Source organism: Taudactylus pleione, unplaced genomic scaffold (genome assembly GCF_031769625.1).
Source record: "Taudactylus pleione unplaced genomic scaffold, aTauple2 ptg000181l, whole genome shotgun sequence".
Classification (NCBI taxonomy): domain Eukaryota; kingdom Metazoa; phylum Chordata; class Amphibia; order Anura; family Myobatrachidae; genus Taudactylus; species Taudactylus pleione.
In genome coordinates this window covers 8,967,374-8,994,461 of record NW_028284583.1, presented here as the reverse complement: position 1 = coordinate 8,994,461, position 27,088 = coordinate 8,967,374, and the positions used below count along the sequence as shown (strand labels likewise).

The window sequence follows — 27,088 nt, the reverse complement described above, 5'->3', positions numbered from 1 at the left end:
ACCGTGCACACTGCGTATGCCGTGCGTCCTCTAACGCGCCGCAGTTAATGGTTCGTGCAAGCGCACTGCATCTTATACGCATGCGCAGAACGAAATAATCGCCAGAGTACATGCATTCTCTCACTTGCGTCCCTTACTGAATCAGGCCCATAGTCTAAATTTTCTGCTACAAACACTATGGGTAATAGTGTTCACTCTAGGTCCGGTGCCGGACCTAGAGAAAGGGCATTCTGGCGCCTTCAGCGCGCGCCTGCCCGAAAAAAGGGTGTGGCCACAAGTAAAGGGTTGTCTTTAAGACACACACCCTTTTCATCACTCTTGGGGATGTGCCAGGCTGCTCCCAATCTCTCCCTTTTCAGTGACTGCTGCATAGCTAATCTTCCCACCCGCAGACACTGCGGCCTGCGGGTGGGGACGGCACCCGGCAGGCTGTCTTAGCGGTGTGCCGCCAAAAGGGGCAGGGCGCATTCTACCATTTTGAAATTGGGCAGGGCTAAAACAGCCTAGTAGGAACGCTGGGTAATTCTCTGGAAGCCTGTTAACCACATTATATTGAAGAAACCCATTTAGTGCTGAATAAAATGTTAGTGGCCACTTTGAATATTGGGCATGTTCTATATTAAAGAGAGATATATATATATATATATATATATATATATATATATAATTTATATTCTAGAAAGAATCATACACCAGTAGTAATAAAATAGAGACAGAACATAGAAATAATAGCCGTAGTGTTATAAATCACAAATATAACTAAAAGGTTACAATTATTCACAGGCTGGTCCAGTCTTTTGACAAGAGAAACATTGGGATTTAACAATAGCCATAAAATAGTAATAACACCATAGGGATTTATAAAGATGCTAGAAAGGGGGGGAACCTTTGGACAATCTTTCCAGATTATTCCAAGATGTCAGTTTGCCTGCTTGTCTAGTATATTCAAAAACATGAGAAGGCAAAGTGACAAAGTAGGGGAGCCAGATATCAAAAACCTTTCAGCTCAGACCTCCATATCTAGTGACCATTCAATCCAATCTGTTTGGACTAAGAATGCCAATCTAGGAAGTAAGGACGTCAATGAAATAGCCTCAATAAGAAACCACTGGGATAAAATAATCTATTTAGCAGTGGCAGTTATACTAGTTAAAAGCCTGGCATTGCTTGCTGAATAATGGCGTGAAGTAGGGGAAGCATGTATATCCCATCATGCCCATGCCATGTCTATAGTAACAGTTATGCCCAAATGCCTAGAAATGTAGGTTTGAACTTTTAACCAAAATTCCTACACTATGGTGCTGTACCACATGCAGTGTATTAGGTCAGCATCCATCTGGGATCATATGAAGCATTTGGAATCTGAGGATAAACCTGTTACGTGTTGCAGTTTACGAGTGTAGTAAGCCCTGTGTAATAATTTGTAGTGTATCTCAGCATATGACGCGGTTACCAGTTGTTTATTGTGTCATATCCACTACACAATAAAAATTAACGATTACGACATCATTATCGTTCAATCATTCATTAATCATGCAGTGAATATGCCGGCAAAGACCAGCGTTGCGCGCTTCCGCTGGTTATTGGCATCTATCATCGCCTGAACATGCAGGCCAACCTGCCGATATCAACAGAGGGGAGGGGGTGTCTGCACTGAACAACATATTATTAAATGTGGGCACATTAACCACTGCACAGTATGATGAACGATTACCATGTTGCAATCGTACAGTCGTTCTACACTCGTGTAGTGGATATGCACCTTTTACACTAAAGCAGACGATGGTCTGTAGGCTTATTGCCGGTAAAACATTGTGCCACCTGGCATTCTACTTTTTTAACATGGATAAATCCAATCTGCGTCTGGAGCGAGCATAAATAAAAGGAAGTGGTTACAGCCCAATAATTCTGTGTCTGATTGTCTTGTCTAAAGTATTGGCCTGGTCCAGGGGCTTTAATTTAGACAACAGCAAATTGGCATAGCTACGAATTTGAAAATTTAAGAATAAAGAGAAATGTATATGTGGATAATTCTCCTGGAGCTGAGTAAGGACCAAGGAGCACTCCCCTTCCAAGGATTGGTAAATGGAATGTAAGCCCTGAAGATGCCAAGAACGAATCGTACTACATGGACTACCATGTTGGAAGTCTGGATTCGAAACAATAGGAAGAAATAACGAGTGGGAGGCAGAGAGGTGGAGTCTTTTCCTAATAATCCCCCATGCATGACAGGTTGTGGAGATTGATGGATTGTCAATGAGATTGGGTGGAAACTGGGAGGAGTGTCTATGAAGTAAACTAATCAAATTGAAGTGCGGACAGAAACTCTTTTTCAATCATCTTGTTGACATAGTTATCCCACCCCCACCAATCCATTCTAGTGCATATCTATAATTGGTAGCTAGTACACAATCTCAAAGGCACGGGAGGTTTATGCCATCAAGATCCCGGGACTGTTGCAATTTGAAGAGAGATATACAAGGACGTTTGTTGGCCCAAATAAATTGTCAAGGCCGTGGTTATGAACCGCTAATCATGTTTATTAAGGGATCATCTGAATGGGATAAAGAATACGGGGATAACTGATCATTTTAAACAAATGACAATGACCTAAGTATGAGACAGGGAGATGTTTATATTTCCTAAAGTCATCCAGCATTTGGGAAATTAATTTCGGAAAATTGACCAAATGTAAAAGACATGGATGAGGTAGTATTTGTATTCCTTAATAGGCTTTGCAGCCTGTGGCCCACCAAAAAGGAAAGGATACTCCACAAACTTTCATAGTGTCAGCATGAAGTGCAAAAGATTCAGTTTTGGATGGGTTTACCTGAAAACCGGAAATCAAATTGAAGTCATGTAATATGTCTAATAAGAGGGATAGCTCATTTGGTTTCACTAAAATATATTAGGGTCATCTGCAAAAGCAGAGACCTTTTATGTCATGGTCACCAATGGTTCTACCCTTCCAACGACTCTTGAACAAAGTGTCTAAGGGGTCAAGGGTCAAAATTGAAAAGCAGTGGAGATGATGGGCAATCCTGCCTAGTGTCCCAGTGGAGTATAAAGGAGCGAGTGTTAAAACCATTTATCGTTAAAAAGGCAGTCTGGCTTTCCAATGGCTACAGCACACGATGAAAGACAAAGTTTAGTTGAAGGTTGTTGGCTCCCTTGGTTTGCACTATATAGTATATGCACTTTTCCTCTTAAATGCTAATTCCACCCAAGCTGAATTTTCAGCTATTATGGACTGCCATAAGTTAAACATTAGCACAAATTTTTTTTATTTTCCCTGGATTCTGCAATCCACCCAGCCAGGGAACCTCCTGACATTCTGTGCTCCCCAGATGAAGAGCATCCTCAGGCCATGATACATTGGGGTGCACTCTGGCAGTGGCAGACATCGTGGTACACCCGGACGGCGGACTGCCAATCAACGTACTGTGGCAGACAGATGGGTATTCTGGGTGTGGTGTCAGACTTCTTGGAACCAGCTGGATTGAGTGGAATGTTACACCCCACATTAATAATAATCTACATTCATGTGTGTATAACAGTTGTCCTTTAAATTTGTGTTAAATCATTGTGTATAAAACCATGTAAAATTTTCTAGAACAATCCAAGAATTACAAAGGGTTAGACAAGTTTAAGGTTCTTTGCTTAACTTAATGTGTCAGTAACTATTGCTTTCATTCCTCAGTGGTGTACGTCCATTTGGAGTCTCGTTATTAATTGCAGGCTGGGATGAGGACCGACCATATTTATTCCAATCTGATCCTTCTGTAAGTAACAAGAATTCTAAAAATTGTTCCCAAGTTTTTGGTACCCCAAATCGGAAGTTTGAGTACTATTTAAAAAGAAGCCCACCTCTATCTTTGGTCTAATAAAATAAATATTTAATTTGTCTGACCTACCAACTGCTGCTTAATGTAATTTTTTGCTAAGGGAACAGGTTGTGGTAATCTGTGTTTTGTGCTTCCCTGCATACACTGAAAGAACTGGTAAGAGATCTAGTTGCAAAACTAGAAAGTAGCAACGAATATAGAAGCAACAACAAGAGTAATGCCCATAGTGAGATTGTTCGATTAACTACCTGCACTAACGCTATCAGAAGAGTGAACTTAAATTTCTGTGGTTTTTGCCTATATGCTACAGGTAATGCTGGAAGGAACTTGGCTTAGCTATTCTAATTACAAAAAAAAATAGGGTTCCTGGACAAAATAAATGTACGCTCTATCCTCATAAATCTAGTTTTCTACTTCAGGGTCCATAGGGGGTCCACAGGGTTGACCTTGGGCTATAGCTGGATCTGGATCCACGGGCACCACGCAGTTAAAGCTTTAGCTGCTCCCAGGATGCACTTGGGTCCGTCGTCCTCCTATACCCCGCCCCCGAGCCACAGGCACCTCAGTTTCAGTTGATGCCCGGCCGGAGTCTGGTTACCCTAGTGCAGTGGGGCTGCACAAGCAGCCCATAAGCTTATTTTTATGAAGATTTTATTTATTTTTACTCTTCAGAGCGGCAGCATCGGACTGTCCATCTGGACATCCATGCTGCCGCTCCAACAACCCCGCTGGCGCTGCGACTCCAGTACTGATCTGGGGATCGCAGCGGGACCCCGGAGTCAGTACTATCGTGACTCCGGGACCTCCCTCAGACTGCTGCCGGGCTCTACAGGGATCAGGTAAGCCGCGAGCAGCGCTATCAGCGTTGCTCGCGGGGATAAATGCAGTCTCTAGACGCCGGTCTCTGGGGACAGACCGGTGGCACTAGTAGCGGCGGCGGGCTCCCCCTCTCCAGGCATACCCTGCGCGTCAGCTGGACCACCAGGGAGTAAGTGCTGGAAGGGAACAAGCGTCCCTGGGGCCTTCTCTCATGCGTGCTGGCGTCGCTGAGCTGCTTCTCCTGCGGCCACTCCTCAGAGCTCTCCGGCGGCCATCTTCTACATACGCAGATCTCCCAGGTGGTGCGTGGACCGGTCCCTCTGCGTACCTCTCCCCTGAAAAAGGACTGCGTTCGCAGCGCTATAGCCCTCCCAGACACTGAATCTGGGGAGTTGATTGTAGCTAAAGGTGCAGTGAGTATTAAAATTCTCCTGCATTGTATGTGATTATTGCTAGTGCTGCTGTCTGTGACTTTTTTTCTACTTACTGTCAGCTTATACCTATCCCTTTCCTTCTCCTACGGCCCTGCAGGTATGTGGGGGAAGGGCGTTTTCTGGGACCTCACTTATATCAAGCAAGTATTTGTGAGGTCAGTTACATACAGTTGTGTGCTACACAGTACCATACCGTATTCCGCAGTTATTGCAGTCTCCCTCAGGGTCTCAAACTGTGGGTCCTTATGGGGGTTGCCTGTGTATGTTCAGTCTCCCCCTGTGACGCAGCAGTCGGTGGTGCCTTTTCCGGGGTTTCCTCAGACGGCTCCTCCACCATGGGTGGATGTGCTCTCCAGCTCTGTACAGTGTCTGGCTGCCTCATCTTCGGCTTTTCAGTTAATGTTGCAGAGTGACTTGCCCCCCCAGGGCGTCCAAGCATCACGTCGTGAGTTCTTTGACTGCGCAGCTGTCGGACTCTGATGTGTCTTCAGATGACTGAGAAGTTCATGAGGACACTGACTCGGATACCATGGCCCAGGAAACGAAGACTAAGTCCTCCATAAATGTGCCGGCATTGGTTAGGGCGCTGCGGGCTATCCTTCATATAGAGGATGATGCACCGGCCCCTGGGTCCAAGTACCCTAACTTTAAAAAAGCTAAGGTGACTTTGAGTGTCTTTCCCTTGTCTGACCAGTTGACGGATCATATGGCGGGGGCCTGGCAATTGCCCAGTAAGAGATTCCAGCCACAAAAGAGGTTGGCGTCTATCCTTTTCCTGAAGCTCATTGCAGGAAATGGGAAATCCCACCAGCGGTGGATTCCCATGTCACCCGCTTGATTAAGAGCGCTACACTACCATTACCGTCTATCTCCTCTTTGAAGGATCCCACGGACAGGAAGGTAGAGATCTGTTTAAAGTTCATTTACTCCCTCTCGGGGCGGTTGCTCGCCCGTCCATGGCCATCTCATGGGTTGCTAAGGCCATCGAGAGCTGGGCTAACCTTTGGAGGATACTTTTCCTGAGAATGCTCCGGATATCCAGAGAGCATTAATTGGACAGATGAGGGATGCTGCTTCCTATATAGGGGAAGCGTCGTTGGATGCTAGTCTGCTGACCTCTAGGATTTCGGCTGCAGCGGTGTCTGCTCGTCGGTCCTTGTGGCTGAGGTCTTGGCATGCAGATGCGGACTCTAAAAAGGGTCTGGAGGCCTTGCCTTTTAATGGAGAGTTGCTATTTGGTCCAGACTTGGACAAAATAGTAGATACCTTGGCTAAATCCAAGTCGGCCTTCCTCCCTTCAGCTTCAACGCCGGCTAAGGTAAGGAGCTCTGCTTTTCGGTCCTTTTGGGTTCAGGGTAAGGCCAAGGGTCTGTCCTTCCCGAGACATTCGGCGACCAAGGCCGCTCCCAAGCCCAAGAAGTAGGCATGCAGTGCTAGGCGCCCTTCCAAGCAGGAGGATAAACCTGCTGCCTGATGGGACGGGCCTCCCTCTGGGGGACCTCAGAGTTTGGAGGCCGACTTCTTCAATTCACCCAGTGCTGGCACAATACCACCACGGACGCCTGGGTTCGAGAAGTAGTCTCCCAGGGGTACGCCCTGTCTTTCTACATCAGGGTCCATAGGGTATCCACAGGATACCTTGGGGTATAGGTGATGATGTCAGGCATCGGCCACCATAGAGTTAAGTTTTTCAGCCTCCCAGGACCCCCTCCTATACCCCGCCCCCGAGCCAAGGCATCTCAGTTTCGTTGGTGCCCGGCTCTGAGTCGGAGCACATGTTTAGAGGGGGGCTAAAGATAGCCCCTGAAGTTTTCTTCAAGGCAGCTGTGGCTGCACATCTGGGAGTACAGCATGGACAGTCACTGCTGACGTCCATGCTGTCTCCCTTACACCCCGCCGGTACTGATCCGGGGATGCTGGTAAGCATCTGGGGTCATGGCTAGCGGTGACCCCAGATGTTTCGGACCATGGCTGGATTCAAGGGGCAGCAGGTAAGCAGCGGGGGTCCCGCGGTGGGTCCCTCCTGAGCACATGGTCCACAGTCCCCAGGCAGGGGGCTCCCTGGGGACTGGCTGCAGCGTGGAGCCAGGTAACTAACCTGCGCTTCCACTACCCCCCCTGGGACAGCGGGCCGCAGCTGAGCGGCAAGCGCTGCGGAGTCCCAGGGGTTAATTGCATGCCAGAGGAGCACGCCTTCCCTGTACACAGCCGGCGCCTCCCCCGCTGCACACAGCCCTCTCTGCGCTGCCGATTGGTCCTGTGGCAGCACTCCTCCCCCAGGCCGGCCTCCTCTCTGCTCCTCGGTGGCCATCTTTGTATGGTGAACGCTGCTGGAGTTGCTGACGGTGGCATCGCGGTCTGGGTCCCCCGGCATACCTCTCCTCCGTTGAAACAGGTCTGTGTATGCAGCGATGTGTCCTACCAGGCTCTGTGTAGTTGAGGAACAGCACTGATAGTGCAGGGATTAATTTCTTCTGCATTGTATGCGACTTCTGCTAGCGTCTGCTGCCTGTACTTTCACTTTCTACGGTCAGCCATTTTACTGTCCCTGCTCTTCTTCTGCTAAAGCTCTTGCGGTGCTTGCAGGGTGGTTCTCCCACTATACTAACGAGTATCAGTGAGAGGGGTCATATACTTATCATGTCTGAGAGTGAATTTCCTCTCCAGCTTATGCGTACTAAGTGCAATGTACCAATAGCTGAGGGGCTATGTCGGCAGTGTTATTTATTGGCGCGGCCAATTACTGTCACAGCTCCGGTACAGGAACCTCCCTGGGCTTGTTTCGCTAAGGCGCTTACTACCCTAGTGGTCCAGTTAGCTCCGCCACCTGCGTTTTCCCAGATGGGATTGTCCGAGCAGTCAGTGGTGTCGTCACCCATGCAGGGGTTCCCGAGACAACTGATGGTACCCCACAGTCTCCCTATTTCCCCTCCCCAGGTTTCACAGGAGCCTGCGTGGGTTAATTCACTGACAAATTCGGTACAGCATTTGTCGGACGTGTTACAAGGGGAGTCTGTGTTGCGGCCTGTGGCGTCTGCTCCTTATGAGGAGGATGACGTGACGTCCGATGATGGTGAGCTTCTGGATCTATCTGACCAAGAACCTCTTTCCGTACTAAAGAGTCGGACGCTAAGTCCAAGGTTTATATTCCTGGCCTTATTCGGGCAGTCCGCACGGCTTTAGTTATTGAGGATGACGATCCTCCGGTGTCCAAGTCCAAATATGCCTTTTTTAAGGATATTAAGGGTGACGCCACAGTGTTTCCTTTTTTGGGTCAGTTAGTAGACCATTTAGAGGAGGCGTGGAAACACCCTGGTAAACGGTATCAGCCTCAGAGGCGCTTAGCTGTGGCTTATCCGTTTGCGGACAAATATTTTTCTAAGTGGGAATCCCCTCCACAAGTGGATTCTCATGTGACACGCCTAGTCCAAGGTGCAACCTTGCCCATGTCCTCCTTGAAGGATGCTACGGACTGCAAGGTGGAGATCTGCCTAAAGTCCTTTATTCCCTCGCGGGGGGGGGGGGGGACCGTATGTTGGGTAGCCAGAGCTATGGAGCGCTGGGCTGATAGAGTTTGGAGGCATCTTTGGATTCCGACTGTTCGGCTGAACAGGCCAAGTTGGTAGGCAATCTCCGGGATTTGGCCACTTACGTCAATGAAGCGGCCTTGGCTATCAGTATCCTCACATCTCGGATTTCTTCGGCACCTGTTGCTGCTCGTCGCACCATATGGTTGCGATCTTGGAAGGCGGACGCTGATTCCAAAAAGGGCTTAGAAGCTTTGCCTTTTAATGGAGAAGTCCTATTTGGTCCGCATCTGGACAAAATTGTAGCCACGCTGGCGGCTGCCAAATCTGCATGTCTCCCGTCTGCTGCGGTCCCTTCAAGTTCGGGTACGTCGTCCTTTTGGCCTTACAGGGCCCAGGGTAGGCCTAAAGCACAGTCGTTTCCCCGACAGACTGGGCCCAAGAAATCGTCCAAGCCCAGGAAACAGGCCTGGAGTACCAGACGTCCGGCCCCTAAGTCAGATGACAAACCTCTGGCCTGACGGTCCGGGCCTCCCTTTGGGGATCCCAAAGTGGGAGGCCGCCTGTTGCAGTTCGCCCAGTGTTGGTCGATAACCACAACAGACAATTGGGTTCACGAGGTGGTTTCTCCTTTCGGCACAGGCCCCCATCCCGGTTCTTCACCACGGGCCTTCCATTAGACCGGAGCAAAGCCTTGGAACTTCGGAAGGTTTTTCACACTATGCTCCTGGCTGGAGTTATAGTGCCTGTTCCATTCTCCCAGAGGGGCCAGGGTTTCTATTCCAATCTCTTTTTGGTGCAGAAACCCAATGGGTCGTACCGTCCGATTCTCAACCTCAAGGCCCTCAACAAGTCCTTGCGGGTGCCGCGGTTTCGGATGGAGACCCTACGGTCCATCATTCTGGCGCTGGAACCTGGGGATTACATGGTGTCATTGGACATACAGGACGCTTACCTGCATGTCTCTATTCTTTTGCGCCATCAGCAGTTCCTCAGGTTTGCAATCCGCAACGATCACTTCCAGTTCCGGGCGTTACCTTTTGGCCTGGCGACAGCACCACGAGTGTTCACCGCGGTCATGGCGGCTTACCTGCGGCTGCAGGGAGTCTGCATGTTGCCGTACCTCGACGACCTTCTGTTTGTGGCTGGATCTCCAGAGCTCCTTCTACGCCATTTGAAACTGACGATTGCAGTAGTGCAACGTCACGGCTGGTTAATAAACTGGCAAAAGTCAACCCTGATCCCGTCTCAGAGGATTCTGCACCTTGGAGCCTTATTGGACTCCAGACAGCAGAGGATCTTTGTGACGGGGGAAAGATCTCTGCCTTACAGTTGATCGTGCGCAGTTGTCTGCAGAGTCGCCGAGTGTCTCTGCACTCGGCGATGAGGTTACTGGGCTCCACCGTGTCAGTATTCGACATGGTGGAATATGCCCAGTTTCACTCCAGACCTCTGCAGCAATTGATCCTGTCCAAATGGAATGGACTGCCTCAGAGTCTAAAATACCAGATGATGGTGCTCACTCCGGAGGTTCGCCTGGTGGTTGCAGACGACCATCTCAACAAGGTTCGTCCATTTGGGTGGCGAACTGGGTCCTGTTAACAACGGACGCCAGCCTTCGGGGCTGGGGAGCTGTCACGGGTCCACACTTGTTCAAGGGCAGGTGGACTCAGGCAGAAAAGGAGCTTCCAATAAACATCTTGGAACTCAATGCTCTCCAGCAGGCACATCGGGTTCTCCAAGGTCACCCCATGAAGGTCCAGTCGGACAACGCCACCACCGTGGCCTACATAAATTGACAAGTAGGAACCCGAAGTCGGGCGGCATTCGTAGAGGTGTCCCGCATCCTGGTCTGGGCGGAGCGCAATCTCCCGGCCATATCAGCAGTATTCATCCCGGGAGTCCTCAACTGGGAGGCGGATTTTCTCAGTCGCCAGGACGTACATCCGGGAATGGTCTCTGCACCAGGACGTCTTTCAACTTCTAGTGGACAGGTGGGGTCTTCCAGAGATAGACCTCATGGCGTCACGGCACAACAACAAGTTGCCGGTGTACGGGTCTCGAACAAGAGACGAAAAGGCGTCTCTGGTGGATGCTCTGTCCGTCCAGTGGACTTTCCGGATTGCTTATCTCTTTCCTCCGTTTTCCCTTCTTCCGCGGGTAATCCGGAAATTCAAACAGGAAGGAGGTACGCTCCTGTTGATAGCTCCCGCGTGGCCCAGGCGGCACTGGTTCTCAGACCTTCAGAGTCTGTCCGTGGACGTTCCTCTGTGGTTGCCGCTACGACCGGACCTGCTATGACAGGGTCCTTGTCTTCACCCGGACCTAGCTCGGCTGTCTTTGACGGCGTGGCTGTTGAGACGGCCATGTTAAGGTCCAGGGGGTTTTCCAGCTCTGTGGTACAAACTATGCTAAGAGCTCGGAAACTATCTTCTGCAAGGATATACTATCGTGTGTGGCATACGTTCTTCCAGTGGTATCGACCGAGAGGTTATGCCCCTCGGGAGTTCCATCTGTCTAGAGTGTTAGCTTTCCTACAGGCGGGGCTAGACCATGGGCTTCGCCTTGCTTCTCTGAAGGTGCAGGTGTCTGCCCTGTCAGTCTGGTTCCATCGTAGGATTGCTGCGATCCCTGATGTGCGCACCTTTATGCAAGGTGTTCTTCGAATTCAGCCACCTTTTGTTCCACCGGTGGCGCCTTGGGATTTAGCTGTGGTCCTGAGGGCTCTCCAAGGACCGCCGTTTGAACCACTGGGCTCAGTGGACCTTAATTGGCTGACAGCTAAAACAATATTCCTTCTGGCCATTGCATCGGCCAGGCGTGTTTCTGACTTAGGGGTTCTCTCCTGTAGACCCCCTTTTCTGATTTTTCATAGGAACAGGGTGGTGCTGCGCACTCATCCTGAATTTCTTCCCAAAGTTGTTTCAAGTTTCCATATCAACGAGGAAATCGTTGTGCCGGCTTTTAACACACCTGATCTTTCAGTGGGTGAGGCCACTTTGGACGTTGTGCAGGCCTTAAGGATCTATGTTGACCGCACTTCTTCGTTTAGGAAGTCGCACGCCTTTTGTCCTCTATGGCTTCCGTAAAAAGGGCTGGCCTGCTTCAAAGCAAACTTTGGCAGGTTGGATTCGTGTGGCAATTTCAGAAGCTTATCTTCATGAAGGCCTTCCGGTTCCATCCTCTGTGAGGGCTCATTCCACTAGGTCTGTGGGTCCTTCGTGGGCACCTCGACGTGGTGCCTCTGCAGTCTAGATCTGCAAGGCTGCCACGTTGTCCTCTGTCCATACCTGTGTGAGGTATTACGCGTTTGACACCTTTGCCTCTCAGGATGCTTCCTTCGGGCGGTGGATTCTCCTTTCAGCACAGGAGCGTCCCCACCCTTAAAGGATACTGCTTGGTGATGCCCCTGTGGATACCCTATGGACCCTAATGTAGAAAATCTGAGATATGGTGAGAACTTACCTTTGTTATCTCTATTTCTACGAAGTCCATAGGGTTCCACAGGACTCCCGCCCTGTCGCACCTGTGCTGCAGATGGGCTTTACTCTGGTACCGTTTTTTTTTCCGTCTCCCTCTGGTGAGAACGTGATTCTTGTGTGTCCAGATCTTTTTTCTCTCTTTCTTCTCCTCCTCCGGCCTATGGCTTGGTACGTAACTGAGATGCCTTGGCTCGGGGGCAGGGTATAGGAGGGGGACCCTAGTGCATCCTGGGAGGCTGAAAGCTTAACTCTAAGGTGCCCGATGCCTGACGTCATCACCTATACCCCAAGGTATCCTGTGGAACCCTATGGACTTCGTGGAAATAGAGATAACAAAGGTAAGTTCTTACCATATCTCATATTTTTCGGCTCAGACCGCCCCACCAGTTTTATTTGCACGAGTCCCTCTCTGGACAAGACCAAAGCTGCACAGATTCAGGTAGCTATAGAGTCCTTGCTGCAAGCAGGGTCATTGTTCCCGTTCCACAGTCTCAACGGGGGACGGGGTACTATTCTACTGTTTTCTGGTGCAGAAGCCCAATTGTTCTAATCGCCCTATCCTCAATTTGAAGTCCCTGAACAAATACCTCAGGGTCCCCAAATTCAGGATGGAAACATTAAGTTCCATCATTCTGGCGATGGAGCCCGGGGGTTACATGGTCTCCCTGGATATCCAGGATGCCTATCTCCACGTACCCATAGCACCTGCACACCAGAGGTATCTGAGGTTTGCTATTCTGCAACATCACTACCAGTTTCAGGCATTGCCTTTTGGCCTTTCCACGGCTCCGAGGTGTTCACCAAGGTGATGGCAATTATGGCTGCCCACCTTCGAAACCAGGGTATTCGGCTACTGCCGTATCTGGACGATCTTCTTCTGCTGGCTAGCTCCCCGGAGGTACTGCTTCGACATCTCCACCTGACCATAGCTTGTCTTCAAGCACACGGGTGGTTAATAAATTGGAAGAAGTCATCTCTGATCCCATCACAACGGATGGTCCATTTGGGAGCCATTCTGGATTCTTGTCGACAGCGGATCTTCCTCTCTACAACTGAGGATACACAGTTGCCTGGGCAGTTGCAGGGTGTCGATCCACTTGGCAATGAGAGTCCTAGGGTCCATGTTGTCGGCATATTGGAATTTGCCCAGTTCCATTCAGGGGCAGATTCTATCCGAATGGAACGGATTACCTCACCTGATCCGATCCCAGACGCTGGTGTTGTCTCCGGAAGTGTGCCTGTCTCTAGCTTGGTGGCTTCAGACAGCTCATCTCATCGAGGGTTGCCCCTTTTGGATCCCGGACTGGGTTCTGCTCACAGCAGATGCCAGTCTCCGGGGTTGGGGGGCAGTGACCGGCTCGTTGTCTCTTCAGGGCCGTTGGTCTGCGGAGGAAGCAACTCTTCCCATAAACGTTCTGGAACTTGCGGCCGTGTACAGGGCTCTGTTGTCATCAGGCACCGCTCTTCAGGGAAGGGCGGTTCAGGTGCAATTCGACAACTCCACCACGGTGGCGTACATCAATCACCAGTGAGGAACTCTCAGTTGAGTGGCGATGTTGGAGGTGTCTCGGATCCTGGCTTGGGCAGAGTGCCACCTTCCAGCAATCTCGGCAGTCTTCATCCCGGGAGTCCTCAATTGGGAGGCGGACTTCCTCAGCCATCACGACGTGCATCCAGGGGAATGGTCGCTTCACCCAGAGGTGTTTCAACTTCTCGTGGAAAAATGGGGACTGCCGGAGTTGGACCCGATGGCCTCCCGTCACAACTACAAGTTGCCCGTGTACGGCTCAAGGACAAGGGACGCAGGCGCAAGTCTGGTGGATGCGCTTTCGATGAAATGGACATTTCACCTAGCGTACCTGTTTCCTCCAATCTCCCTGCTGCCTCGGGTACTAAGAAAGATCAAACAGGACGGAGGCACGTTTATGCTGGTGGCTCCAGCTTGGCCCAGACGTCCTTGGTACTCCGATGTCCGGAGCTTGCTTCAGCAAGGAGGCTGTCAGAGTTGGGCGCGCTCTCCTGTAGCCCCCCTTCTTAATTTTTCACCAGGACAGAGCGGTGCTTCGCACTCGTCCTGAGTTTTTGCCTAAAGTAATCTCTTAAGTTCCACATCAATCAGGAACTTGTGGTGCCAGCTTTTCAGTCTCCTGATCTTACAGCTGGTGAGGCTTCGTTGGACGTTGTCCATGCTCTAAGAATTTATGTGGACTGGACTGCTTCAGTTAGAAGGCCTGATTCTTTTTGTCCTCTTTGGTTTTCACAGGAGGGGTTGGCCTGCCAACAAACAAACTTTAGCCCGTTGGCTTTGTTCTGTTATTGGTGAGGCTTATATACAGGAATGTTTACCTGTTCCAGCCTCTGTTAAGGCTCATTCCACTCGGTCTGTGGGTCCCTCTTGGGCTGCTAGACGTGGTTCCTCCGCTGTTCAGCTGTGTAAGGCTGCCACTTGGTCTTCAATTCAGACATCTTTGAGGTTTTATGCGTTTGACACCTTTTTATGCGTTTGACCCCCTATGGACCCTGAAGTAGAAAACAAGAGATATGGTAAGAACTTACCTTTGTTATCTCTGTTTCTACCAAGTCCATAAGGTCCACAGGGCGCCCGCCCTGACGCACCTGGCTTCATATGGGCTGTGTGGCTGGTCACCGGTTTTTCCGTCTCCCATTTCTGTGAGTATGGTTTCTTGTGTGTTCCAGGCTTCCTTCTCTCTGTTTAGTCTCCTCCTCCTCCGGCCTTGGCTGCTTACCAACTGAGGTGCCTGTGGCTCGGGGGCGGGGTATAGAGGAGGACGGACCCATGTGCATCCTGGGAGCAGCTAAAGCTTTAACTGCGTGGTGCCCGTGAATCCAGATCCAGCTATAGCCCAAGGTCAACCCTGTGGACCCTATGGACTTCGGAGAAACAGAGATAACCTAGGTAAGTTCTTACCATATCTCTTGTTTTATTAGTACATCCTAATTCATCAAAAAATATGGAAAGGTGTTCTACTACGCTAATTAACTTTATAAAATACAAACAAAATTGCAATTGCACAAAAAGCTAAAAAAATGCTACTCACAATAGAAAGTATGTGTATAGGTAACTCATTATGTATAACATTCTGGAAAACAGAAAAGTGGCATTTATTTCTGCTGTTGGGTTGTTTTGTATTACACACAGACTTGTACACAAAGGGTATTCTGCTGGAACTACTGTAAGGAGCTCTGCTATTGAGGGCTAGACAGTGTCATTTATTTCATAAGCATGTTACCCCTAGCATTCTGGGTACTAAATCTCATACATCTATAATAAACAGTGCAGTATTGCTATGGAGTCTAATGTCTGGAATAAAAAAATGAGGAGACGCATTTGGTGAGACCTGGTTGTAAAAGCCTGGTGTCTGTTCCTATACATATAGTTCTCTATTTCTGCATATCCACTCAATGGCCTCTTTATCAGTTACACTTTTAGAGTTCTGAGTTGGGATCCCCTTATGCCTCAAGAACGGCTGAATTCTTTGTGATATGGATTTAACAAGGTTCTGGAAGTATTGCTGACATATTCTGGTCCATGTTGACATTCTAGCATAAGGCAGTTGCACAATTGCCATCACGCTGCAAATTTTCCATTCGCCACATCCCAAAAGGTGCACTACTGAATTAATATCTGTTGACCGTGGAGGCAATTCGACTACCCTGAACTCATTATCATGTTCGTGAAACCAGCTGATTTGACATGTGCTTTGTGACTTGTTGTGTGAAGCAACGTTTGAAGGTGGCTAGACTGTGGACATGGTCAGCAACAATACTCAGCGTTGGTATTCGGTGCCTAATGTATTCCAAGAAACATTCTTCATGCTATTACACAATCAACTTAAACTGTTGAGACAAGGAAGACTGGATTAATGTTTACTCCAAATTCGAATCCTACTATCTGCATTTCACAGCAAAAATAGATTTGTCAAACCAGCTGACTGTTTTTCAATCTTCAACTGTCCAGTTTTGGTGATCCTATGCCCACTGTAGCCTCCATTTTCTGTTCTTAGCTGGCAGGTATGTGTTTTTCTGCTGCTGTAGCCCATCCTCTTCAAGGTTCAGAAATGCTCTTCTGCATACTATTATTAGTGTTCATTTTAGGTCCGGGGCAGGGCACCGGACCATAAAAAGGTCACTCATGCGCATGCTGAAGGCCACCGGAAGAGGGGGTGTATCCTTAAGACACACCCCCTTTTCATCAATATTGGGGGCGTTCCCAGCACTTACGGACATGCTGGGCTGCCCCCACGCTCTCGCCTCCCTGAATAAATTCTGTGTGCGCATGGAATCTTTTCACTGGCAGTGAGTGCTGAACCTCGATTTTTTTCACCAGCGGGACACTCTGGTCTGCGGGTGGGGATCGCATCTGGCAGGCTGTTTCAGCAGAGCACCGCCATAAGGGCAGGGAGCATTTTGCCGTTTTGATATTGGGCGGTGCGCAACGCCTCGCTGAAACAGCCTAGCAGGAACACTAATTATTATAACACATGGTTATTGAGTTACTGACAGCTGTAACCATTGTTTTCTGACATTTCATTGACAATGCAATTTTGTCCTCTGGACTGCCACTCGCTGCGCCCCATCACCATTATCTGTGAGCTCTAGAGACTGTGGGTGAGATGTATGAAGGGGTGATAGGTGTAATTTCTGTAACTGCGCACGATATGTACTGTAGTTACTGATCACATGCATGCACGAATGCAGGGAAGTGACAAGAATGAGAGGGGCGCCATGCTCACCTGTCATTATCGACGCTGCTATACCTAGTTAGGGCGCCAAAGTGGTGATGCATCTGCTGTTTCCGTACCACAACATTGTTCCTGGCTATTGGGATATGTAGGGACTCTGCTTACAAAAAACCAAAGTTGTTTGTTTTTTGTTTTTTCAATAACACTGCGAATACTGCTGGGAAGTTTTTTACTGGGGCATGCGCAGTTTCAGTGCAAGCGCCTGTCAGAGGCAGAGCGCAGTTCGCTGGACAGGCAAATTAACAACATCGCCTCTTTGGTAAATCAGATAATACTTGCGGCAAGTATCTGGACCCCCTTTGCCACGATAACGGGCAAAGCAGGTCCAAATAATTAACGTTTGTTAAGTAGTCTTAATACATCTCCCCCTTTGTGTGAAAATACCAGAAGATCAGTACTTTCTGATATGCATAAACTACCCTTTCATGCACCACAATCAGTCCACTGCCAAAGTCTCTTAGATCACATTTCTTCCCTATTCTGGTGTTTGATCTGATCAACGACTGAAACTTATAGAGCAAGTAATGGATACAGCTAAATATATATTCTTGGGGAATCCATGTTCTATATTATCAGGCTGAATTGCTTAAAGGGTTATGCCAGATTTTCTCTGGATTCAGTTGTGTTTAATGCGAAACTGTATTTTGTAAAGGTCGCATGAGTTTACTTGCGTACAAACAAGTTTGAGTTTAATATGAACATGGTAACCTAACCTAATTTAAGTGCCTATTGTTTCCCCGTGCTGGTCGCACAAAGCATTTGTTCTGTAACCAAATGTTTCTTTTTTTTTTTTTTCAGGGTGCATATTTTGCATGGAAAGCTACAGCAATGGGGAAGAATTATGTAAATGGAAAGACATTTCTTGAAAAAAGGTATAAAAATAATGCAGTAACATTTTGTAGCTTGTTATTACCTGATTGCTAGTTGTACTTGTGACTGTGCACTTATGGCTGCTCATCGATCAAAATAGAACATTTTAATTTTTGTTCGGGTTCAAAATGAACTTGTGAACGAGCTGAACTGTGGTAGAAGTTCTGCCTGGAGCTGCCCTGGTGCTCCAGTAATGGTAGAAAGGAGCTTGGTGAGATGGCTCTCATAGGGCGGAATTCAATTGTTTCGTCCCTCAATGCGCCCAACAGGAGCTGTTCAATTGGATGGGGGGGGGAGGGGGTTTACGCGGCTTAACCCAACCACTATGGGCACGAAAATGGGCATCAATTCAATAGTGCCCTGCGATCTCTTGTCACTTTAGACGGGAGATCGGGCACGCTTAAACAATTGAATACCGCCCTTAGATTGTAGTACAGTTTTAGGTGGACTTCTCACCTTTTTTTACCTCTGTCTCTCGATGTTGCTTTTGTTACTACAAGCTTGGGGAGAGATAAAATTGTAAGATATATGAATATATAACTAGCCTCCAAAACAACCCGGTGGACAAGTTTAATGCAGTCTGATCTCCCTGGTATAGGATTCAGGGTGTAGTTCCTCCTGACCTCTCCTAGCCCACTCGCTCTCTGGGCCTGATTCAGACCCATTCGCTAGGCTGTGTTTGCACGTAGCCTGCCGATGTTTGCAATCTGCGCATGCATATAAGACACATTGAGCGAACTAGTCTCCATGCGATCACTGTACACAGACTCTTCTCTATAATGAGTGACAGGATGAGCTTTTTGAGGGTGGTAACGATGTGGTCGATGGAAACGGGTGTGGTGGTTCGAACGCAGGCGTGTCTGTGCGTCTGAATGCCGTTCCAGGGGCGTGCATAATTAAAACGCATCGTCAGCGTACACGTCACATGGCTGAATTACACACAGCAGTACTCGCAGTGCTTGCGGTAGGGTATGGTCAGCCACAAGTGGTGCGTATGGGTCCGCTGTTACCGATTGTTTAATACACTTCCTGGAGATGACATGTTACAAATGGAAAGTGGGCGTTTTGTGTCAGGCTGGTGGGCGTCTAAATACATACCGCGATCGCACGGCAAGACATAGTGGGCATGCTAATGTCTTGCTAGCGATCGTGGGATTTGCATACTCTGGCTGCTGACGGCTGCGTGTGAACGTATCCTAGGGAACGGGTCTGAATCAGGCCCTCTGTTCTAGGGATGTGCAGGCTCGGATTTACTCGGTTTTTAATAGGCGATAGCCAATAAAATGCCGTTTAAAGATCCGAGTAAAACCGAACCCGCTCACCCCTTCTGTTCCCACTATTCTCTCTCTGATCGTCTCCCTCTTTCCCGTCTTTCTCATCTCTTTGGCCCCTCCTCTCTCTCCTTCCCCCAGCTCGCTCCTCCTCTTCCCGTATACAATTTCTTTTATCACTTCTATATACTTTACTATTCTCTTTATTTTTTGGTTGATACACAATTTTAGATTTTTTTTTCTTTTCCCTCGATTCCACCTTTTCTTCCCCAGCTGGATTTTTGAGGATTCCTCGCAATAATTTGTGCTGTCTTATGTTATCCTCTGACTATTTCTTCGCCTTATGTTTCCTTTTGATTTCTCCCCTCAAGAGCTTTATGCTACTCACTGTTCTTTCCCTGTTTCTCTTTTTTTGCTTCCTTATATTGCATTTTTCACTTTGGTAAAATGAATGTGTTTGATAAGCTACTACATGTTATGGTTTATCACCGAGTACAGTATCAACGCTCGTTTATTGTTCACTTTTTTTAATTTGTCATCTAACTTTTCTCTGTGATTGATCTTTTGTTATCTCAGTCAGTTTGTTTTTGATATGTCAGTAAAAAAATTCTATGATGGGGGAAAAAAAAAATTGTGAGAAAGTACTGACCAATCAGCTTCTAACTTACATTTTACAGGCTGTGTTTGAATACTGACTGTAAGGAGCTGATTAATTGGCGCTTTCTCTCACAATTTGATTTCTCTGAAAGTTTTAATAAATACCCCATTCGGTCTTTGTCTTGGTGCAGAGTTAAGTCCCAGATGAATTTATTAAACACCTGAGAATTGTCCTCCATATAAGGTGCATGCTTACTATTACTAGTAGTATACTGTGAAGGAGCGTCGTCCCATTATGCTCTGAGACATATGAGCTTTTACAACAGAATGGGATGTAGAAGCCCTGATAGTATATAGGTCTAACTTGTGGGGCCATTTCTACTAAATTCAACATTAGTACAGCCTCTGTTAAATGTGACATTTGGAGTAGCGTAACCCAGTGTTTTCTAACCCTGCTCCTCGAGGCACACAGTCCAGTTTTTCAGGCTAATCATGCTTGAGCACAGATGCTTAAATCAAAATAAATGTACTAGTTAAATCACCTGTGCTCTAGTATGGCTATCCTTAAAACCTGGACTGTTAGTGTGCCTACAGACCACCAGCAACTGCTGTGGTTTTATTTATATTTACCCTTTTGTATAGACAGGTTGTCTTCAAGTGTAATTGTATTATGTCTAATATCGATATATATTCTTTTATTAAGATATAATGAAGATCTTGAACTTGAAGATGCCATCCACACAGCAATTTTAACATTGAAGGTAACAGAATACTGAAAACAAATTTTTAGTTGTTAATGAAAACCGTGACAGATATCTAATCTTGTTTGTTTCTGTGTTTCAATAGGAAAGCTTTGAGGGTCAAATGACAGAAGACAACATTGAAGTGGGTATTTGTAATGAAGCTGGATTTAAGCGACTCACTCCTGCTGAAGTCAAGGATTACTTGGCTGCTATAGCATAAATGGCTTCCAGTTAGGGAGGTCGGTCGATGTAGTTTTTTTTTTTTCTGCCACTAAAGGATTCAAAATGGTTTTGTTTGCAGATTTTTTTGCATACTTTCTTATTTCTACCTGTCCGACAGATCTTTTTAAATGACATGAGTCTAATCATAATAAACAATATCAATTAGAATAAAGCCTATTATGTTTTCTTTCTTTATATATGCAATTGTATATACTTTCTACAGAAAATAATGGATACTATTTCATTCTAAACACAAGTATAAAGCAATACTGGCTCCCTACGGAATCTGTATGTAATACCACCGGCCGACAGCGGTACCCGGCAGGGGTGAAGATCCCGACAGCTGATTTTGGTAAGTACCCCTGACCCTACCCTAACCCTCCCTTAGGGGTGCCTAACCCTAACCTCCCTCCCTAGTGCCTAACCCTAACCCCCCTTCCCCTAGCCTAAACCTAGCCCTCCCGGGGGGGGATGCCTAACCCTAAGTCCCCCCGGGAGCCCTAAAACCTAACCCCCACCCACCCGCGGCTGTCCGCGCCCGGCTTACCTTCGTTCGGTATGCCAGGCGTCGGGCTCCCGGCGTAGGTCTAATGACAGGCGTTGGGATTTCGACGCCTGTCATTAGTACCTTGCCGGGATTTGACAGTCGGGAAGCTGGTGGACGGCATTTCGATCATCTGCTTCTTGACCTCATCCCCTCCCTACCCCAAAGTGCTCCAAGCCTAAAACAGGGCGGGGTAAAATTGTTAAATATGTGTTCTACACTGCTTCAGAATGCTGGTCAGGTTAACAGAACATCCTTTTCAAGGCACATTTTTCAACAGTTTTAGACATGACTGAAATTGATGTCATGGGGGGTCCAAGATTATTAAGTGGTTATTTGTATAGGGCAGTATTGGAATATAATATGGAGACTAGACTAAATTAGGCCTGAAAAATAGCATGTTGTCTGAGTGTTGAAGTCTTTGAAAAATATTGTATATAAAATGTTAATTGAGATTCCATACAGAGATAATTAGAAAAGACAGTATAATATGGCATAATCTTGCAGCAGTATTTTGAATATTTTTAAAAGCGGCTACACATTTAGGTAACCCATTTGCTAACAAAGAGGAATGTAATATAATGCGTTCCAGCTCCAGGCTGTGCCTTTTATACTGTGCAGTTTTTATCCATATTGTGAAGGAGTGGCTGTTGAGGAGTTTAAACTATCTTTGTGATTCTGAGCTGCTGATGAATTTGCAGTATAATAATATGTGCCGATACAAGATTCCTAACAAAAAGCAGAGGTTACTTTACCTCAATTTCCGACTGCATCATCTTATGAAAGTAGTTGTTACTGTAAGGGTCATAAAATGATTTGTGTGTGGTCTGATCAGGGCTGTGAAGTAGATACTGTAGCAGCTCTTAAATTTGACAGGCCAGAAAACTACTCTGTAGAGTTAAGCTGGGTACACACTAGACTATATAATGGACGATTTGTCGTGCTGTCGCTGGGTACACACATCGTCTAGTGCGTACCTGATAGCTCTTCCTTTTATCACAATTACATATGCTTGTTAATGCACTTTATGGAATAAATCCAAATGAAGTCCACTCTATTAAAGTAAATAATGTTGAGAACAGTAATAAGGTAGAATGTGTCAGTATTTTGTGCACTTTTTTTTCTATACAGATAGCTGAAGTCTAGAACGTTTGCATGATTTTAGGGAACAATTAAATCTAAATTAAGTTGATAAAATAAGATATGCATTTTAACTTTTTACAATCTAATTTGCATAGCATGACAAAGCCCAAGATGTTTAAAAGTGTTTCCCATTATGCCTTTTTCTGATGCTAGGAAAGTTCATTATTGTTAAAGGAAAGAGGGAAGGGAGCATTGCAGTGTCGGAGGTACAATCTCATTCAGTCATGTGAGAAGATAAGACTTATGTCCAGTACACTTTCTCTGATACAAATCCTACACTGTCAATACATGAAACATGGTAACATTATTATTGTGTCTGCGTTATACACCATTTACACACTTTTTTACACACTTTTCGGTAGTAATCGGATAGTCTCTCCCATATTGGTAATGTCTTTAATGCGACCCTAAAGGGTTTTATGGCTAAATATATACACGTTCTAATAGCTTCTGTGTTGCAGGCATTATGCAGTTGGAAAGTTTGTATTGGTTGGCAGAGGCAAGGCCGGCCCATTACGCCAGGTACGCAACCGCATACGGCGCCAAGCTCTAAGGGCGCCAAGCTCTAAGGGCGCCATCTCCCGAGTCCTGCCACTGTCCACCACAGCCGCCGGCATTACAGTGAGTCACACTGACTCATTATATGCCGCTGTGCCGCCGCTACCTGAACACCTCCCACATTGTTGAATGACAGTCCAGGCACGGCTGGAGGGGGAGGAGTGGCCACTCTCTTCTCCCTTCAGCTCCTCCCCCCCAGAGTGACACAGCTTACCAGTATCTGCAGGGGAGGAGGGGCTGTTGTCTTCTCCCCTCTCCTAGCTCCTCCCCTTTCCACATTCCAACCCGGCTTCCTCTCTGTGGCTGTGCTTGGGCGCCGGGGATCTGACGTCACAATCTCGCGACCATCCCCGGTGTTAAATCCAAGGAGGGAGCCACCATCCAAGCGCTGCAGTGCAGTTCTGGGCCCAGGTAAGAAAATTGAAATACCCTATTTCTACTTCAGGGTCCATAGGGTATCCACAGGATACCTTGGGGTATAGGTGTGACGTCAGTCGCTGGGCACCATAGAGTTAAGCTTTTCAGCCTCCCAGGATGCACTAGGGTCCCCCTCCTATACCCCGCCCCCGAGCCAAGGCACCTCAGTTTAGTTTGGTGGCCGGCCGGCGTCGGGTGCACCTGTCGGAGTGGGGGCTAGAAGAGCCCCTGAAGCTTTCTTCAGTGCAGCTGTGGCTGCACATCTGGATGTACAGCATGGACAGTCAGTCCTGACGTCCATGCTGTCTTCCCTACACCCCCGCCGGTACCAGAACACCGGTACCGATCCGGGGATGCTGGTGAGCATCTGGGGTCACAGCTAGCGGTGACCCCAGATGTTCCGGACCATGGCCGGATCCAAGGGGGACAAAGGTAAGCAGCGGGGTCCCGCGGTGGGTCCCCGCTGGTCACATGGTCCTAAGTCCCCAGGCAGGGGGCTCCCTGGGGACTGGCTGCAGCGTGGAGCCAGGCGACCAACCTGCGCTTTCCACTACCCCCTGGGACAGCGGACCGCAGCAGAGCGGTAGCGCTGCGGCGTCCCAGGGGTTAAATGCATGCCAGGGGAGCGCGCCTTCCCTGTCTCACAGCCGGCGCCTCCCCCGCTGCACACAGCCCTCTCTGCATGCTGCCGACTGGTCCTGTGGCAGCGCTCCTCCCCCAGGCCAGCCTCCTCTCTGCTCCTCGGCGGCCATCTTCTCCAGAACGCATGGTGAACGCTGCTGGAAGCGCTGGACGGAAGCATCGTGGTCTGGGTCCCCCCCGCATACCTCTCCTCCGCTGTGGCTCAGGTCTGTGTATGCAGCGCTGTGTCCTACCAGGCCCTGTGTCTGTGTAGTTGAGTGATCAGCGCTGTTAGTGCAGGAATTGTTATTTCTCTGCATTGTATGTGACTGTGCTAGCGCTGCCTGTAACTTTTCTTCTCTAAACTGTCAGCTTTATTACTGTCCCTGTTCTTTCTGCTAAAGCCCTTGCGGTGCGGTGCTGCAGGGTGGTCTCTCGCCTATTTAATACTTAATTGGTGAGAGAGGTCACATACGTGGTGCCATCATGTCTGAAAGTGATTTTCCCCTCCGGCTACAGTGTACCACGTGCAAAGTACTGTTAGCGGAGGGGGAGGGTAGTGCGGAGGGCCTTTGCCGGCAGTGTTTGTCCATGGTGCGGCCTATTACGGTTACAGCACCGGTACAGGAGCCGCCCTGGGCTTGTTTCGCTCAGGCGTTAACAGCTTTAGTGGGCCAGTTAGCTCCGCAACCCGCGTTTACTCCGATGGGTTTGTCCCAGCAGTCTGTGGTGTCGTCACCCATGCAGGGGTTCCCACGACAATTGGTGGTACCCCACAGTCTCCCTATTTCCCCGCTCCCGGGTTCTCAGGAGCCAGCGTGGGTTAACTCCCTGACGAGTTCTGTACAGCACTTGTCGGATGTGTTGCAAGGGGAGTCTGTGATGCGGCCTCATAAAAGGCCGGTGGCGTCTCTGTCCGCTCCTTATGAGGATGACGAAGGGACGTCTGATGATGGGGAGATTCTGGATCCTTACGATCAGGAACCTCTCCATACTAAGGACGCTGATGCTAAGTCCAAAGTATATTTCTACTTCAGGGTCCATAGGGTATCCACAGGATACCTTGGGGTATAGGTGTGACGTCAGTCGCAGGGCACCAAAGAGTTAAGCTTTCAGCCTCCCAGGATGCACTAGGTCCCCCTCCTATACCCCGCCCCCAGGCCAAGGCACCTCAGTTTAGTTTGGTGCCCGGCCGGAGTCGGGTGCACCTGTTGGAGTGGGGGCTAGAAGAGCCCCTGAAGCTTATTCTTCATGCAGCTGTGGCTGCACAACTGGATGAACAGCATGGACAGTCAGTCCTGACGTCCATGCTGTCTTCCCTACACCCCGCCGGTACCAGAACGCCGGTACTGATCCGGGGATGCTGGTGGGCGTCTGGGGTCACAGCTAGCGGTGACCCCAGATGCTCCGGACCATGGCCGGATTCAAGGGGGACAGAGGTAAGCAGCGGGGTCCCGCGGTGGGTCCCCGCTGATCACATGGTCCTAAGTCCCCAGGCAGGGGGCTCCCTGGGGACTGGCTGCAGCGTGGAGCCAGGCGACCAACCTGCGCTTCCACTACCCCCTGGGACAGCGGACCGCAGCAGAGCGGTAGCGCTGCGGCGTCCCAGGGGTTAAATGCATGCCAGGGGAGCGCGCCTTCCCTGTCTCACAGCCGGCGCCTCCCCCGCTGCACACAGCCCTCTCTGCACTGTGCTGACTGGTCCTGTGTCAGCGCTCCTCCCCCAGGCCAGCTTCTCTCTGCTCCTCGGCGGCCATCTTCTCTGCAACGCATGGTGAACGCTGCTGGAAGTCTGGAAGGAAGCATCGTGGTCTGGGTCCCCCCGCATACCTCTCCTCCGCTGTGGTCAGGTCTGTGTATGCAGCGCTGTGTCCTACCAGGCCCTGTGTCTGTGTAGTTGAGTGATCAGCGCTGTTAGTGCAGGAATTGTTATTTTTCTGCATTGTATGTGACTGTGCTAGCGCTGCTGCCTGTAACTATTCTTCACTAAACTGTCAGCTTTATTACTACCCTGTTCTTTCTGCTAAAGCCCTTGCGGTGCGGTGCTGCAGGGTGGTCTCTCGCCTATTTAATACTTAATTGGTGAGAGAGGTCACATACGTGGTGCCATCATGTCTGAAAGTGATTTTCCCCTCCGGCTACAGTGTACCACGTGCAAAGTACCGTTAGCGGAGGGGGAGGGTAGCGCGGAGGGCCTTTGCCGGCAGTGTTGTCCATGGCGCGGCCTATTACGGTTACAGCACCGGTACAGGAGCCGCCCTGGGCTTGTTTCGCTCAGGCGTTAACAGCTTTAGTGGGCCAGTTAGCTCCGCAGCCCGCGTTTACTCCGATGGGTTTGTCCCAGCAGTCTGTGGTGTCGTCACCCATGCAGGGGTTCCCACGACAATTGGTGGTACCCCACAGTCTCCCTATTTCCCCGCTCCCGGGTTCTCAGGAGCCAGCGTGGGTTAACTCCCTGACGAGTTCTTTACAGCACTTGTCGGATGTATTGCAAGGGGAGTCTGTGATGCGGCCTCATAAAAGGCCGGTGGCGTCTCTGTCCGCTCCTTATGAGGATGACGAAGGGACGTCTGATGATGGGGAGATTCTGGATCCTTACGATCAGGAACCTTTCCATACTAAGGACGCTGATGCTAAGTCCAAAGTATATATTCCTGGACTTATTCGGGCGGTCCGCACAGCCTTGGTGATTGAGGACGAAGTTCCCCCAGCGGCTAAATCTAAGTATGCCTTTTTCAAAGATGTGAAGGGCGATGCCACAGTCTTTCCTCTTTCGGGTCAGTTGGTGGACCATTTAGAGGAGGCGTGGAAACAACCTGGCAAAAGATACCAGCCGCAGAGACGCCTGGCGGTGGCTTATCCGTTCGCGGATAATTATTTTGCTAAGTGTGAATCCCCTCCACAGGTGGATTCTCACGTGACCCGTCTTGTCCGTAGTGCCACATTGCCGATGCCATCCATGTCCTCCCTTAAGGATGCTACGGACCGCAAGGTAGACATCTGCCTGAAGTCCGCTTATTCCCTTGCAGGGGGGGCAGCACGGCCGGCTATGGCCATTTGCTGGGTTGCCAGAGCGATGGAGCGCTGGGCGGATTCATTAGAGGCTTCTTTTGAATCCGACTGTCCGGCCGAACAAGCGGAGTTGATTGGCAATCTCCGTGATTCGGCCACCTACATCAACGAGGCGGCTCTAGACATTAGTACTCTGGTGTCTAGAATTTCTTCAGCAGCG

At 48.9% G+C, this 27,088-nt stretch overlaps 1 protein-coding gene across 1 annotated transcript in view; it reads left to right on the top strand.

The window, feature by feature from the left end:
* Positions 1–20,739, top strand: part of PSMA2 (proteasome 20S subunit alpha 2) — a 31,208-nt gene extending 10,469 nt beyond the window's left edge. The window contains exons 5-8 of the mRNA XM_088476049.1: positions 3,701–3,782; positions 17,669–17,742; positions 20,312–20,369; positions 20,455–20,739. Coding sequence (XP_088332175.1) covers positions 3,701–3,782; positions 17,669–17,742; positions 20,312–20,369; positions 20,455–20,571 — 331 coding nt within the window. The 3' untranslated portion in view covers positions 20,572–20,739. The remainder of the gene's footprint in view (positions 1–3,700; positions 3,783–17,668; positions 17,743–20,311; positions 20,370–20,454) is intronic.
* Positions 20,740–27,088: the final 6,349 nt, after the last annotated feature.